The sequence below is a fragment of the Sinohyriopsis cumingii genome, chromosome 3 (assembly GCF_028554795.1).
Source record: "Sinohyriopsis cumingii isolate HCF-2022 chromosome 3, ASM2855479v2, whole genome shotgun sequence".
In the NCBI taxonomy this organism is placed as follows: Eukaryota; Metazoa; Mollusca; class Bivalvia; order Unionida; family Unionidae; genus Sinohyriopsis; species Sinohyriopsis cumingii.
Genome location: NC_142963.1, coordinates 108,744,486 through 108,759,958, shown reverse-complemented (window position 1 = coordinate 108,759,958; position 15,473 = coordinate 108,744,486). Strand labels below are relative to the sequence as shown.

Sequence of the window (15,473 nt, the reverse complement as noted above, 5' to 3'; positions counted from 1 at the left end):
AAATGTTTCAACATGAATCCCTGCATAGCATCAAAATGAAAACTGGCTAAAGTACATTTAATTACTATGAAGACATCCAAATTTCTGAAGACAATAAAAAGGGCTGTGCTCGATTTGACACAAATTGGTAATTCCAGAACTTCAGAATGACTTCAAAGCATATTAGACAAAATGTGGAGATATATCATAGCCAACCTTCAGGCAGTGGGGTTTTTGTCAGGGTATGTGGATCAACTAAAATTGCTCCTGATGTACATGAGACTGTGAGATTTATGGAAATGGAAACTTATTTATGGCCACTCCTAAAAACATCAAACAACCTAAATCCATCCTAATTATTAAGATATGCAATTAGTTATGTTTGTTGCGACCCATACATGTGAAAATACTGAACTTCTCTTGATCGGAACTGGAAATGCTTATACCTGAATAGTGCAGACTGAAAATTTAAATAATTCCTGCCTAATTTTATGACAAAATCTAGTTTAACTGGAGATGCTTTATCATAATTATCAAACAGACACAAAGTAACGTTCAATACATTTTTTATACCTTCCCTTTCTTCAAAGACTACACTAAAACTTTGAAATCATTAACTTTGGAGCCATGGCAGCTCAGTTGTGGGTTCAATACTTGACAAAAACAGCTCATATTTGCTGCCTCAGCATGTTCTTGGGAAAGGTACTCAGATCCTGCTTCCTCAGCATGATATTGTCAAAACTGCTGTCAGAAAAAACAACCATCAAACAAATCATTAACTTACAAATGAATACAGTGATATGTAATCTCTAATGGTAACACTCTATTCTTTTTTATACAAAAGGTACTATAAAATTTTAGGCTAATGAAACTATTTCTCACCTATTAAGACCTTTACACTTCTGGTCACTAACGGCCACGACCTCTACCACCTCTACCCTGACCATGCTTTCCTCCTCGCCTGTTATAAGGCCTACCACCTCGAAGTGGTCTGTCCTTTCTAGGTGACTGTAACCCTTCATCTCTACCAAATCTAGCACCATCTCTGTCATCAAAATGTGGGTTGTCCATACCACCTACAGAACATCAATGACAAACACAAGTAATTTCAAGCCTTGAACAGACTATAAATAGAACCTCATTATTTTACGATTATGACCTTACTATTTCCAAATACCATCTGTAATTTCCGGTATATTCAGCTCATGTTCTACCTTGAAATCTAACGTTAGACCTAATGCTGCAATAGTGATTGCTAAATGTGTTTTGAATGCAGACAATAAAACTACCTTGTACTTGTTTTAAATTCCTAATCCTAGTCACTGTTTTATAAAAATCTTTTACATCTGCTTCATTCATCTGGAAGTAATAAAACAAAATGCCCTAGTGGGTCAGAGATTGTGACATTTTTTCCCCTTCAATTTTTAGCAATGGCAGCCAAATCTGGTGGCAGCTCAGCATATATGTATACACTTTAAAGCGCTCTATACCATGGTGCTTTCTGTCAAACTACATCAAATTCTTTTCGTGTTTTGAACAGTGGCCATTTATGAAAGCAGCGTGGAATCATTTGTTGTTGTTGTTGGTGCATGGTGGCCAGTATTAATGGTAGAGGAAGAACCCTGGAAAACGAAAGGAAGAACCACCGACCCACGAGCAGCTACTGGCAAGCTTTCTCACATACCCACATTGGCCAAATCCTAGACTTGAACCCACGCAGACATGAGATGGCAGTGATCAGTAATGGAGAGCGCTTTAGACCACTTGGCCACTCGGGGCACCTGGCATCATCTGTACAAATCTGACTGCCTTTCAAGCCAGAATGCCTCCTGTCAAATTTGGTTGAAGTGTCATGTCATCCCTTTTGTATGGAAGGTCAGCATCATCTGGATAAACTTTAACATTTTTTAATGTAAGAATACTTTCTATCAAATAACTGTTCACCAGTTTTTTTTTGGTATTTCTATATTTAGGAACAAAAGCAGTATATGATGGTGGACTAAACATCATTTGCATGAACTTCAAAGGTTCATATTCCAGAATATTCTCTTCCAAAATTGGCTGAAATCGGTCCAGTGGTTTTGGAGCAGTTTAAAAAGGCAACTATTTATGGATTATGCATGCCAAATTGACACACGAAGTATGCCAGATGCAGCACAATGCCAGATGAGTTAAAAAGAAAAAAAAGAACAAAAGAAATTAAATGCTGTATACTTTCTAACTAAGGATTACTAATGCATCTGGAACAGAAGAAGAAAAAAATCTTGAGGAATGGATCTGAACATCATATTCTGTTCATATGAAGTTTTAAAATTACATCTTATTCTTAAAGACATCTTCATTATTAGTGATTAAAGGAAGAATGATCTGTGCAAGATGAAATGTTACAATATGCTTGTTACAACTATAACTGTTAATGAGAAGTTTCTCACAAGCCACCCATCTTTATGGCAAGAGTCAGCAATTTAAAGTTGTAAAATAACTGTGTCTGATTTGGATTTTTAAGGTAGCTTTAACAATTTTTCAATCACATCACTACGATGTCTGCAATGTGGCATTTTATAGTGATGTCTAGCAATGGGGCATCATGCTGCAGACACATAGCATGATGTCCCACCCAGTCACATTATCCTGACACCAGGCTGACCAGTCGTAACACTAACCTCTTAATGATGGGGCCTAGCGAGGCAGCTGTTAGTACCATTTTTATAAGTCTTTGGTATGACTTGGCTGGGGGTTCGAACCTGCAACCTCCTGCGTCTGAGGTGGATGCTCTAACCACCAGGTCACTGGAGTGGTCAGGTTGTAAAATAAAGCCAATAAAAAAAGTCAGTAATTAAATTTGTTGTAGGGCACATGTTTAGTCCAAACATACAAAACATTATTAGGTCTTTGGATGCAATAAATCAAAAGTATTGAGATAAATTAGAGATACAATTTTAAGAAATATGGAATAGACTCTTCAAAGAAAGTAATAGTGTACAACTCTGAAGAGAAAACTTCTTCGTGCAAGATACACCTACATTGCAAGTTTAGTTCTAAATAGGTTTCTTGAAATAAGGAATTCAGCCTGGACTGGGAATACAACTGGACGAATAAACAGATACACATATCCCAATACTCTTTTGGACAAAGTGAATCTTGTAGACCAACATGTTTTGAGGCAAAGGAACAATAAAATACCAATCATCTGGTTTCCATAAGAGACCTGCATTTTGTAAAGGCAATTGATTATCCAGATAACTGATACATTTTACAGAATAATTTTGAGATATGAGTTAGTGTTTCTCTGTATGATCCATCTAATTGATATTTTACAGTTTTATGTGAAGAAAGATACAAGTAGGCTAGCCTGACCCAGAAAATGAATTTCCAAATCATAACTGTTGGCAAAGCTTACCAAAGCCCATATCACCTTCATGTCGCTTTGGTGGCTCACGCTCCATTTCCATATCATCATAATATGGCCTCTTCTCCACAGGAGGCCCAAATTCCACTTGAGGATCAAGTGGGTAACGGATATCCATTTCATGTGGCAGGTGACCTGCTATCATATCTCTCTGGCTCTCAGGAAAATCTACTCGACGGCCATCCCTCCAGTCAGTGAATCTTTCTCTTTGATCAGCCCTATCCCGGTTGTTAAACCTGTCCCTTTCAAGATCAGGGGAGAAGCCCCGCCTGTTTTGATCAAACTGATATCTTCCTTCATCAAAGCTATGTCTTCGTTTCCTGTTGACACTTTCATATTCTGGCAGGCTGATATCTGAGAGTCTCTCATCAAATCCGTGTCTGTCATGAAACTCTTGCCTTCCCCTATCTCGAAAATCTGCATGATCATCATGTAAAATAGGTCCTCTATCCCTGAGATCAGGGCTTCTATCTCTGATGTCGGGTCTTGCACCATCAAAGCTGAGAGGGTCATCAAACGCTGGTGAAAAAGGACCTCTACCAGTCACTCTTAAAAAAACAAATTATAAAGAAATTACATGTCCTTATTTCAAACAATTTCCACAGATGTCAGAAATCTTGTCACCTATATCACTGTCCTATTTAAACTACATGTAGATCAAATATGGAATAGCAAACATTTTATCCTTTATCATCATAACTATTTTTCAACCCGACATTTGGTGTTGAATAAATCTAGTTCAACTGTATCATTTCAAGCATCCAAAACTAATGCTAATGACCAATGAGATTCCTCAAATTCTGACCCAAAGATCATAAAACTCTCAGCTAGTTAGTGAAATAAGAGTTTTCACTCCTAGCCAATTCGAATAGGAATTATTTGTGATTGGATGATTAAAAAAATATTCATGCTAAAAACTGTCTGCCACTGATGAGCAAGTCACCACCAGAAAAGCTATACCCATCATTCAATATCTGTTGACGTATGCAAGACCAAAAATATTACTGACCAATCTATCTCAAGGATTCACCTTAATGCTCTGTCTTACCTGCTAAAACAGGAAACAAGTCAAAATCATGAAATACTAGTTGGTAAAAATGACTGCTATTTTACAGCAAGCATCGAGGAAGAACCTATAATGTTTAAAAGCTGCCAGTCGCATTATCCTGATACCAGGCTGACCAGTCATAACACTAACTTCCTTATGCTGAGCGCCAAGTGAGGCAGCTAGCACCATTTTTTGTAAGTCTTTAGTATGCCATGGCCGATGTTCGAACCCTTGACCATCCGTATCCGAGGCAGATGCTCTAACCACTTGGACCACCATAGCGGCCACAGCACACTGAAAGTAGCAGACAATATACAGACATGTATAAAGGAAAATAACAGTAATTCACAGCTGGAATTTGGCATGCTTAGATTAAACTGACTGAGATGCAGCTATGTACCATTTTTCTAGAGTGTCAGTGAAATATGGTGCAAGATATCGAGAGTGAAACAAACACATAACTGTCATCAATGTGTGCAGATTAGGTTACTGTGAAAGTTTTTATACGACAGGTATACTAACAGTGATGTGCATTAACAATGGAACTTTCACAAGTGATGATGAAATTGAAACAATAGTGAAGATGTAACAGATAGCTAATAAGAAGAGTCACCCAAGCATGAATACACAGACTTGGTGTTGATATGGCTGACATACTTGTGAAGATACAGCCATATAACAATTTTCATGACTGTAAGCAAAAAGGGGTAAAAGATAATGGGAGTGTAATGAAAAGCTGAAAATATAAAAGTTAGTAAAGCATGCAAATTGCGTCACACTGATATAGTTTTGGTATGATTGAGTTACTATCATCAAGACATATCTAGATATTAGATTTCACAAGTGTAGGTTAAAATAGGGACATAAATAATACTGTATTTACCGCATATGTTGGGACAGGATAAAATAATTATTTTTTTTCCTGCCCAGAACTTATGGTGAAACATTTTTTCACTTTGGTCATATGTCCCAAGACTTAAGAAATGAAATAAATTTGTATTGCATTTGTGCTCCCCCCCAGTGTACACTGCTGTAAAAGAGATAAATAAAATGCTTAATTGATAATAAAAAGAAAGAAACTAACCTTGTGTTGTTATCATTTATTCCTTTTTCAACATGAGCATTAAATCATAAAATATTTCCACAAAATCCATATAAGTATCATAGGATTCCATACTGTAGCGTGTATCATTTATGTCCGATACCACACACCACGTTGTTCATTGACATGAACATTGAGAAATAATTGTGTGTGGTTGTGCTCAGAAGTTTGAACATGTTATCCAACTGAAAACTGGAGCCAATAAAATTGCAAAAAAAAAGAGGGAAATAGTCAACCGATATCTTGAAGATGCCATTCACGCATGACATGGTGTTGGGTACAAAATAATCAAGACTGAATTATATCCAGGTCTACTGTATGACAGTATCTCACAGATAAAAATCATTTGAAAACACATTCGTTTGAAGGCAAGTGACAATCTTTTCACCAGCTCGGGTTACAAAATTATCCTTACTATTTACCCGCCGACATCAATGCTCCTTTGTATTAAATGTAACCACAGATGCCAAGCACACAGAAGCCCTGGTGGTGAATAAACATGACTGGCAGCAAGCATTTAACTCCTTTTTTGAACCTACCGACAGGATTTTTTTTATTATTACAAAGCAAGCCAATCTCAGAAGCCGACTTTGGTTACTTTTTTTGTAAAGGATATCAATACAAAGGTTATTTTATTGCAAAGCAAGCCAACATCGGAAGCTGACTATGGATTCTGTGAAGTGAGCTGATTTTTGTTTGAAGATACAAAGACGGCCGAGATATGGAAACTAACTTGGGTTCCTTTTCAACCGTATTCACAAGAACTTTGATAATAAACTGAAACAATGGAACAAATTTTGAAGTGACGCAATATAGTGCTTTGTGCACAGATGTCGATGACCCAGCATCACCCAGAATATTTGGAGAAAATAAAATCATGTGGTGAATTCGTAAAGAAGCAAACAATTTCGCAAACGAGAGGGAAATAATCAACCGATATACTGAAGACAACTGCCATTCATGCATGGTACGGTGTAAGGTGCAAAATAGCCAAGATTAATTTATATCCAGGTCTACTGTATGACAGTATCTTGCAAACAAAAAATCATTATTTGAAAACACATCCACTTGAGTGCAAGTGACAATCTTTTCGCCAGCACGGGTTATAAAAGTATCATTACTGTTTACCTGCAGAAATCAGTGCACCTTTGTATTAATTATTACTACAGATGCCAAGCACACAGAAGCCCTGGTGGTAAATATACACAACTGGCAGCCAGTAGTAAACTTCTTCGAACTTACCGACAGGACATCAAAGACAAAGGTTATTTTTTATTACAAAGCAAGCCGATGTCAGAAGCGATTTTGGATTCGGAAGCTGATTTTTTTAAAAATGATATCAATGCAAAGGTTATTTTATTGCAAAGCAAGCTGACATTGGAAGCTGACTATGGATTCTTTTAAGTGTGCTGATTTTTTATTTTTTAGCTTTGAATATAAAAAGACAGCTGAGATATGGAAGCTAACTTTGATTCCTTTTCACCAGTATTCACACAAATTTTGAAAATAAAGTGAAACAATGGAACAGTTTTTAAAGTTACACAATATAGTGCTTCGTGCATGAACATCGATGACCCAGCATCATCCAGAAGATCTGGAGAAAATAAAATCACGTGATGAATTCGTGGTGGACAGAAGACAATATGATCATTAAAATGGATGAAACGAGTGTACTTTGATCGCATTCCTGGATGGACTGACGGTAAAATGGGCGTCAAAAGTGTGAGAATTAGCAAGACTAGTGCAGAATTGAAAAAATATGACTTTTGTCCTTGCAGTTTCCGCTTCAGGTGGTGTGTTGCCTCTAACAATTTTTCACAGTATAAGAAAGCTCAAATATCATGTACCAAAAGAATAGATTGTATGTGTGCAGGAGAAGGGTTGTATTGATGAGATGCTGCTGCAGTGGATTAAAGAGTTTTATCTCAAGTACACAGTTTTATATTTTTTAAAATAAAATTTCAGTTGGAGTACAATTTCTGACATGTAATTTTCGAATGATTTAAAAGGTATCCCACAACTTACGCCTTGAAAAAACGATGTGTCCCAGAACATACAGTGCACAAAAAAATAACATTTAAAATTAATTTACGGTGTCCCAACAAACACAGTGTCCCACCATATATGGTAAATACAGTAGTGATAAAAGTTAAAATTCCAGTCACTCAAGTGTATAAATTAGATCATGATGATCTAGTTTTAAAATGGTCCCGATGTATCTATTATACTAAATTTCATGAGTATAGGTGAAATACAGCCCAAGATTCTGAGGGTGTAATGAACAAACAGCTGATAAAGAAAGGTCACTCAAGTGCATAAATTAAGCCAGTGATCTATTTTTGGTATAATCAGGTTTTTCCAGAATTGCATCCACATGATTATTTTCATAAATACAAGTCAAACAGAAGGAATGTAAAATCAGATGAACAAAATAAATAATATATATATATATATATATATATATATATATATATATATATATATCTCAAAGATGTTTTTTTTTAAAGTTAGAAATGTTGAAGTAGTTATTAACCATAAAATATTGTGAAATTGTAATTTCTTTTTTAATTTACATTGATATTTCCACACATTTAACTTCATTTCACTAAGTCAATAAGAGACTTGTAAAATCAAATGTTTGAGAACTGTTCCCTTACCTATTTAGAGTCTCCTCAATAATTTCAACCTGGGACTTTAACTCTGCAAGTTCATCTTCAGACCTGTGACTTTTCTCAAAAAGCAAACTGTGAATACATGAAATAAGCATCATGATGATAAACCATTGCTATATTACAGACAATTCATTGCTTTCAAGCATGCTAATTTCACCCTTTGTATATAAAATTGTGAATTAAATTCAAAAGTTTATATATTTCAGACTAAGCAGTCATAAACTTTTGCACCTACAAATGTGACATATTATCCACCCCATTTCCCAATGACACTGAGGGAAAACCTTTTCATCTACTCTTGGTATATAAGCATCAGTGGCTTTCAAAAACATCAAAGAAAGCAAATGATTTTTAAAAACAACATGAAGATTTGCCATGAGAGCAAAACTTGTACAATGGAGTTGACTCCTGAACAGCAGTTGTTAGTGCAAGAAATGTAGGTCACTGAATGAACTTCCAAACCTGGCATGGTCCAGAATTGGTGCAAGTAAAACCATGAGCAATTCCATACACAAAGGTAGCCTATGGCAAGAGATCTGCCTGTAAGATCAAACTGTTACATCGTGTTCAGCCAGTAAACAATATTAATTAAAGCACAATACAAGAAGTATATTAGTGTAAACTGTATTTCACTAGGTTGTTCAGAATGATGGAAGAAACAGCCTATGTTCCATGAATATACAATGCCTACAGCTGGAATCTGGATGGAAAACAGAACTTTCACAGTTGAGCCAACAATGGATTGCAAAGTCATTTGTGCAGGAAAATAGGTCACAGTCAACTGCTTTATCCCAGGGTGGTTTAGAATTATGTGAATTTAAAGTTTCATGAATAACTAATGCATAAATCTATCAGCAGTGGCTATCAAACAAAATATTCACTATTTAAACTACAAACCTGAATGTGCTGCCACCAGAGGTATAGCACAAAGTCTACTCTACTTTGTACTAGTGGGTTAATAATGAAATATATTTAAAAAATAAGACGAAATATGGACCTAAGTACCATCTAAGGAAAGGAAGCTGATGAAAAATGTACCATTGATTGATTAAAATGACTTTGATGGCAAGAACTGCTGTAGACAGGGAGTTAACTTGTGGTAAAGTTAGCTAATATGGCAAATTTATGTGTAAAATGTCAACACCACACTTCTAACCCAGAATTAGTAGATCATGGCTTCAAGTTTTTAAGGTCATGCCATTTTAGTTGAACCTTTATGCAAGTCACTGAAAATGGGCTGGAAGGTTCATCTTGTGATCAGCTGATATCCAATCCTAGTGGAAGTATTTTCATTTCAGTTGCTTTACATCAAATAAGCTTTGGTCACTTAAGACACAAGTTATGGATCGTTTTAACTCTAACTTATTTCATTATTTCTTGAAACTTCTCTGTAACATCTAACACTGAAAAGCAGAAGCACACAGTTTGCATATCTCTGTTCATGGGTTCTGAGTATTTGTTCATGAATTATGACTTGTCTCATCGTTTACATCAACTGAAGGACCATTGAAAGTTGTTGTTGCAAAAATAATAATGAAAAAAAATTCTGCAATTTTCCTCCCTTTTTCCTTTCTAATCAATTCCCATTCCTTTGCTTGCCTGGATATTATAAAATATTCCCATACTCAAACTTGGCTAAAATTTCTCAAGTCTGATTGACTATACCTGAGCACTGAGCCAACAAGACAATGGCTGAGTCTCAGTGTAAGAACATTTTCATAACTGGGGGGCTATATTCCAATGTTTAAAGTCTCCATTTTGACAGGTGTAGGAAGATTTGTGCCATATAATTTATGCATGCAATGTAAAGCATGTTTATATAATTTACATCTCTTTTGTGCATAAGATGGAAATAATAAAATTCACAAAATTAAATTTAATATACCCTTGATCTCTCTCTGGGCTCCTCTCATATCTAGGTCTCCCAGTCCCTCTTGATTTGCCTGACCCCCTCCAGTTTTCTCTCCCAAAGTGTCTTTCATCAGCCACTCTTGGCTGACTCCATCTATCCCTGTCATTACTGTGGAGACTGCTCCTTTGAGATCTAGCTGGACTGTGTCTATCCTCTCTGAGTACTGCAGCTCTCTGTCTCTCATGGCTGCTATGCCTGGATCGATCATTTCTTCTCTCTGGACTCCTCTGCCAATCATCCCTGTGGTCAACTCTGACTGGATGATCCAGCCTTTCAGTATCCCTTAACGCAGTCTGTGGACCACCTGGAAATACCCTACCACCTATTGCTGGTGTGTTTGCCATAATTTGTTGTGTTCGTGCAATTAACGATGGTACTGCTACTGAACCTCCAGTTAACATCTGTGGCATCATACCACCTGCTTGGGATGTTCCAGGTCCAACTGGAATTATCATCTGGTTTGATGGCTGCATCAGGACACCAGGAGGAACCATCCTGATAGCAGCCATTGAAACCATTCCTTGCCCTTGAGATGTCATCATTCCATGAGGTTGCGACATCATTCTGTGAGGTTGTGACATCATCCCAGCTGCTGAGGCAATTGTTGCTCCTTGATGCTGCACCATGGTTCCACTTGGGGGCATCATGCTGTTGTTTGGAGTGACCATCCTGTTGATCATAACACCCCCTACTGATGGAGAAACAGTCTTTCTGTTGCTTAGTGTGGGTATTGCCCTACCAGTAGATCCTCTCCCTTTTCCATATGGCACCACAGTCTGTGGAGTTGTGCCATGTGTTTTCATGACACCTGCACTGCCATGCTGCTGCATCCTTCTTGACCCCACATTGGACCCTTGGGCTCTTCCACCTACTGCTCTCTGATTACTTGTGGTGCTTGACTTAGGCAACAACTCCTTCTTCCCCGACCATGAAGTACTGGTAGTTGTGGTGGTGGTTGTGGTTGCAGAAGAGGCAGTGGTAACCCCTTTTCGATTTTGTTGAGATGTAGGAGTGGATTTTGAAGATTTCTGTGTATCAGAGTATCTGGATTTGGTATCTGCTCCAACAGCTGGACTTTTTTGGTGAGTTGATGAGTCTCTTCTACTAGGGGTACTTGAGGTACTACTTCTTACTGTCTGTGAACTTTTCAATCTAGAGTCATCCTTGGTACTCTTCTTGTCATCAGTGCTCTTTCTAGATTCCTTGTTTCCTGAAGGATGTGTGTCCTTGCTCTCTGTGCTGATCTTCTTTGGTGATTCTGAGGAATAATTGTATTTATTTAAATTGTGTTGGTACACTTGATAAATAGCCAGACCCTACAGATCAAGCAAGAAAATCCTTACTACAGAATGATTCCAGACTTGTCACTGTTGGGCTAAATATTCATATTTCACCTGCTCTGCCCCTGCATGATCAAACACATACTAGGGCAAACCCTAGACCTTCATGCTAAGCCAACAATCAAAAGGCATTGCTGTCTCATTTGAGACTTTGACCCCAAGGTCAAAAGATTAAGTAAGCATGTCATAGAATGAATAGTCTTAGCTTCATAATGAATCATTTCAGGTATGAGAAAATTTATCAGTGAGTTCAGGAAATATACACAAATCAATAAACTTAACCAGGCATTGACATTTTCATTCAAACAAACTAACCCTACATGGCCAATACCTATCTTATTTTTAATTAGCCAAAGTCATTATTTTGTGCGTAGTTTGTTGGTTTTAATGGATCTTTTAATACAGTATTGACTATACAATGACAAGGAAATGAAAGGACAATGCCTTTCTCAGGGAAACACCCAAACTGCTGACCCAAGCTGGCCTGAATGGTTTTTGAACCCATGACCCTGGGTTATGAGTATGATGGTCTACCAACTAAGCTACTGCAGCTCCCCACCAGCTCATGAATGCATCCACTATTGAAATGGAAAAAAATCCAATTTTTATCTCCAATAATATTCACCCAATCACATCAACATTATGAATTACTCCATGTCATCCCTAAAAGACAAAAAATGTCTTGCTGTCTATAAATCATATTGACAAAGGAAAGCAGCTCTTACAGGTAAATTCCCCATGTTCTTGCAGGAGGTCAACAGCATCCTGGATGTAACTAGTTTAAGCTTCAGCAAAATCTGTAACACATTATGCATGCACTATGTAGAAGGGTGGGAGGGAAGTTTAGTAATGTGACTGGGTAAGTATTATGGGAGAAACGTAATTTTGTAACAATTTGCTTTCTCCATCAAATACATTACTCAATCACATTAACATCAGATAAGAGGAGAAACAAAATTACAAGTATCCAAGCCCTACCTGTGTCACCTTGAAATGGAATGATTACTGCTCTAATGCAAGGATAAACTTGTGCTATCATTAGTTTAGTACAACCGATGACCTGTGAGATACCACACCTTGTTATTGCCTAATATTAAAATAGTTCCCAGTGCAAAACTTCCAAGGTCATGCATTAAATTAACAGGGCATAGTAACTGTCTCAACAGCTTCCAGTGGCTCACTGAAGATGGAGAAAGTAGACCTTGTGTACCAATCAAATGACTCATCTAGATATTAAATTTGAAGGCCAGGCTAATGGAAATCACTCATTTTGTAAGCTGAAATCTTCACTGGTTTCCCATAATCCTGTGAGAGTAAGCTACTTAATAACTTCCTTCAGATAGCTGCTGAGGGCAAATACACGTTCCAGCAGCTTCATCTCTCTCAATGGATTGATCAAGGATATAGTAAATAATTATTTGTCAACTGCCTAGTGATGGCAACATGTTGTTAGAAACAAAACCAGGTTGTGTCAAAATGCAGGTAGTTCAATTCGTTATTCTGAAGCCAACACTATTAGCAGGAAGTTTTACATGATAATTGCGTCAGCAAGGTGGAAGACTAGCCACATCAACCCATGAGGTTCCATTATGTGTGATCTGGATATGTTGAAACTGGTCAGCAAGTCGGTAAGGTTCTTGTCGTCTCTTCCATGATGTCTATCATGTCAGAGATTCATAGAATTGTACCCCTTGATCAAAATATGGGCTAGCCTCTTGTCCTCAAAGAGAAAAAGAAAGTTTGCCAGTTAGGAAAATGTAGGCTTAGAGTGTTGTGATGTCATTAACATGACACCAATAATTGAAAATCCACCATTTCCAATGGTATAGCTTCAAAGTGGAGGCCTACTAAGCTGTTTTATCTCCACAAACAAAGTGTCCTTTTTGTGCAGGGCATTCCTGACAAGAAGTGGGTGTGAAGGAGGAATTTCTCAGGACACAAAGAATAATGGCAACCATAGCTGCTTGAGCAGTGCTAATGTTACTAAAATTGTGTGGGTATGTTGTTGTTAAATCAAACAGATCATTGATCCAGGATTTGTCCTTTCACAGAGGGTCAATCAATACTATTTTGCAGACAATGCTCATTTTCTGGATTTGTTTTGGTATCAAAACATATGGAGGAAAGGTGTATGACTACATTCATGCCCAATTTATTGACAGCCTATGCTTCTGGGTCTGGAAACGAGAGACAAAGGTGAGGAGTCTGTTGTTCTAAATTATTACAAACAGGTCTAGTTTTGGTCTGCTCCACAGGACAGAGACTGGATGGAAGACTGACAAATGGAGAGTCCATTATGTTCAGAAATGGTAATCTCCAGGCGCTGGCTATGAGCATTGATAAAAAGTTAAGTAACAAGAATTCAGGAAAGGGAAATCACTTAACTGATAATGGGTAATGATCAATCTGAGACTACTGATAAAAATGTCAGGTGCTAGTCCTATTGCTACATAGGTCCAGTACTTAACATTGTGGGAGATGTGATCACCATATCACAGAGGTGGGCAGACTTTCCAGTGCAAGTGCTGCATACACAAATTTACATCTTGTCACGGGCCGCATAGTTCATTAAGTAAAATAATTAATATTTGAAATAGCAAAATCAAAAGATTTTTCTTAATAACATCTAATTAATTTTCAGTTGTTAATATTTGAAAACTTAAACTTCAAAAGAAGCACATTTATTTGATAAACAGAGTAACATAAACAGAGTCAGTGCAAATGATGACTTGTTCCTAGGCCGCATGAAAACCCTTGGCGGGCCGCATGAAAGCCCTTGGCAGGCCACATGCGGCCAGTGGGCCACAGTTTGCCCACCTTTGCCATATCATGTACTAGTTGTAGTATGTCTGTGACAAAGCCTGGGCTTGAAGTGGCACGACCAAAAGCTGGATGCCACCATCTTGTGTTTAGTATTGGATATGTTGGTAAGACAGATCTCCATGCAAATAACTGGTGACACTGTGTAGGTGTTGGAACTGGAGTGAATAAATGTTTGTGTTTGATGGCAAAACTACACTTCTGAATATTACATTGTGTTGAGTCAAGAAGGGTAAAGCAGTTTGCCTGAGGTCACACCAATGAGGTTAATCTATGGTGATATATAATCATCATCATCAATCCCATAACCCAAGAGGTCACTGGGGCATCACAATTAACTTCACAACCAATTCTCTCCATCTTTCCCTGTTCTCTACTGTCTTTGGGAATCTCCACTCTTTAATCTTGTCTTCCCACCTCTTTTCTGTGTGCCTCTTCTGCACCCCTGCAATGTGCCTTGCAAGACTGTTTATTCCAGTCCAGATGATCTTGAGACATGACCATACCAAGTCAGTTTTTGTTTTTTCACAGTGGTCAAGAGGTCTTCATAGGGTCCGATGTCTGGTTGGATCCTGCTGTGGACGTCATAATTGGTTACATTATCAAAGTACGAGATGCCCAATATCTTGTGATAGCATCTCACTGCGAATGTTTAAATCCTTCGTTGTAGATCTGATATGAGTGTCCATGCTTCACAAGTGTACAGAAAAATGGATATGGCAATCGAGCGCATCAGCTTTATTTTGGAACCAAGAGCAACGTTATTGTCTTTCCATATTGGTCTCAACATTGTTTTTGCTGCTGTTGTCTGGGCAATCCTGCAAAGTAGTTCTGGTTTGAAGTCCTTGTCTGTGATAAATGATCCCAAGTACTTGAAGCTTGAGACTGTTTCCAGCTTCCGTCATCTGACCATCATTTCTATACTGATGCCATTTGTGTTGTTTGTCATCAATTTCGTTTTTTCATCAGTAATCTCAATACCATATGATATGGAGGTTCTATCAAGGTGCTCAACCAAGTCAGCTAGTTCTTTTTCATTTCCTGCTAAACCATCAATATCATCTGGGAAACAAAAGTTAGTTATTTTTCTACCGCTGATGCTGACAGTACCCTTGTGGTCTTCCAAGGCATCCTCCATGATCCTTTCCAGGAAAATGTTGAAGAGTGTTGGTGACAGGATTCATCCCTGTC

General features: G+C 37.7%; 1 protein-coding gene across 1 annotated transcript in view; it reads right to left on the bottom strand.

Annotated features, from left to right (window-relative positions):
• LOC149803521 (uncharacterized) overlaps window positions 1-15,473 on the bottom strand; it is a 77,377-nt gene that overhangs the window by 12,438 nt on the left and 49,466 nt on the right. Inside the window, exons 8-11 of the mRNA XM_089953275.1 lie at window positions 10,096-11,380; window positions 8,196-8,282; window positions 3,380-3,936; window positions 862-1,055 (exon numbers count right to left, since the gene is read on the bottom strand). Coding sequence (XP_089809401.1) covers window positions 889-1,055; window positions 3,380-3,936; window positions 8,196-8,282; window positions 10,096-11,380 — 2,096 coding nt within the window. The 3' untranslated portion in view covers window positions 862-888. The remainder of the gene's footprint in view (window positions 1-861; window positions 1,056-3,379; window positions 3,937-8,195; window positions 8,283-10,095; window positions 11,381-15,473) is intronic.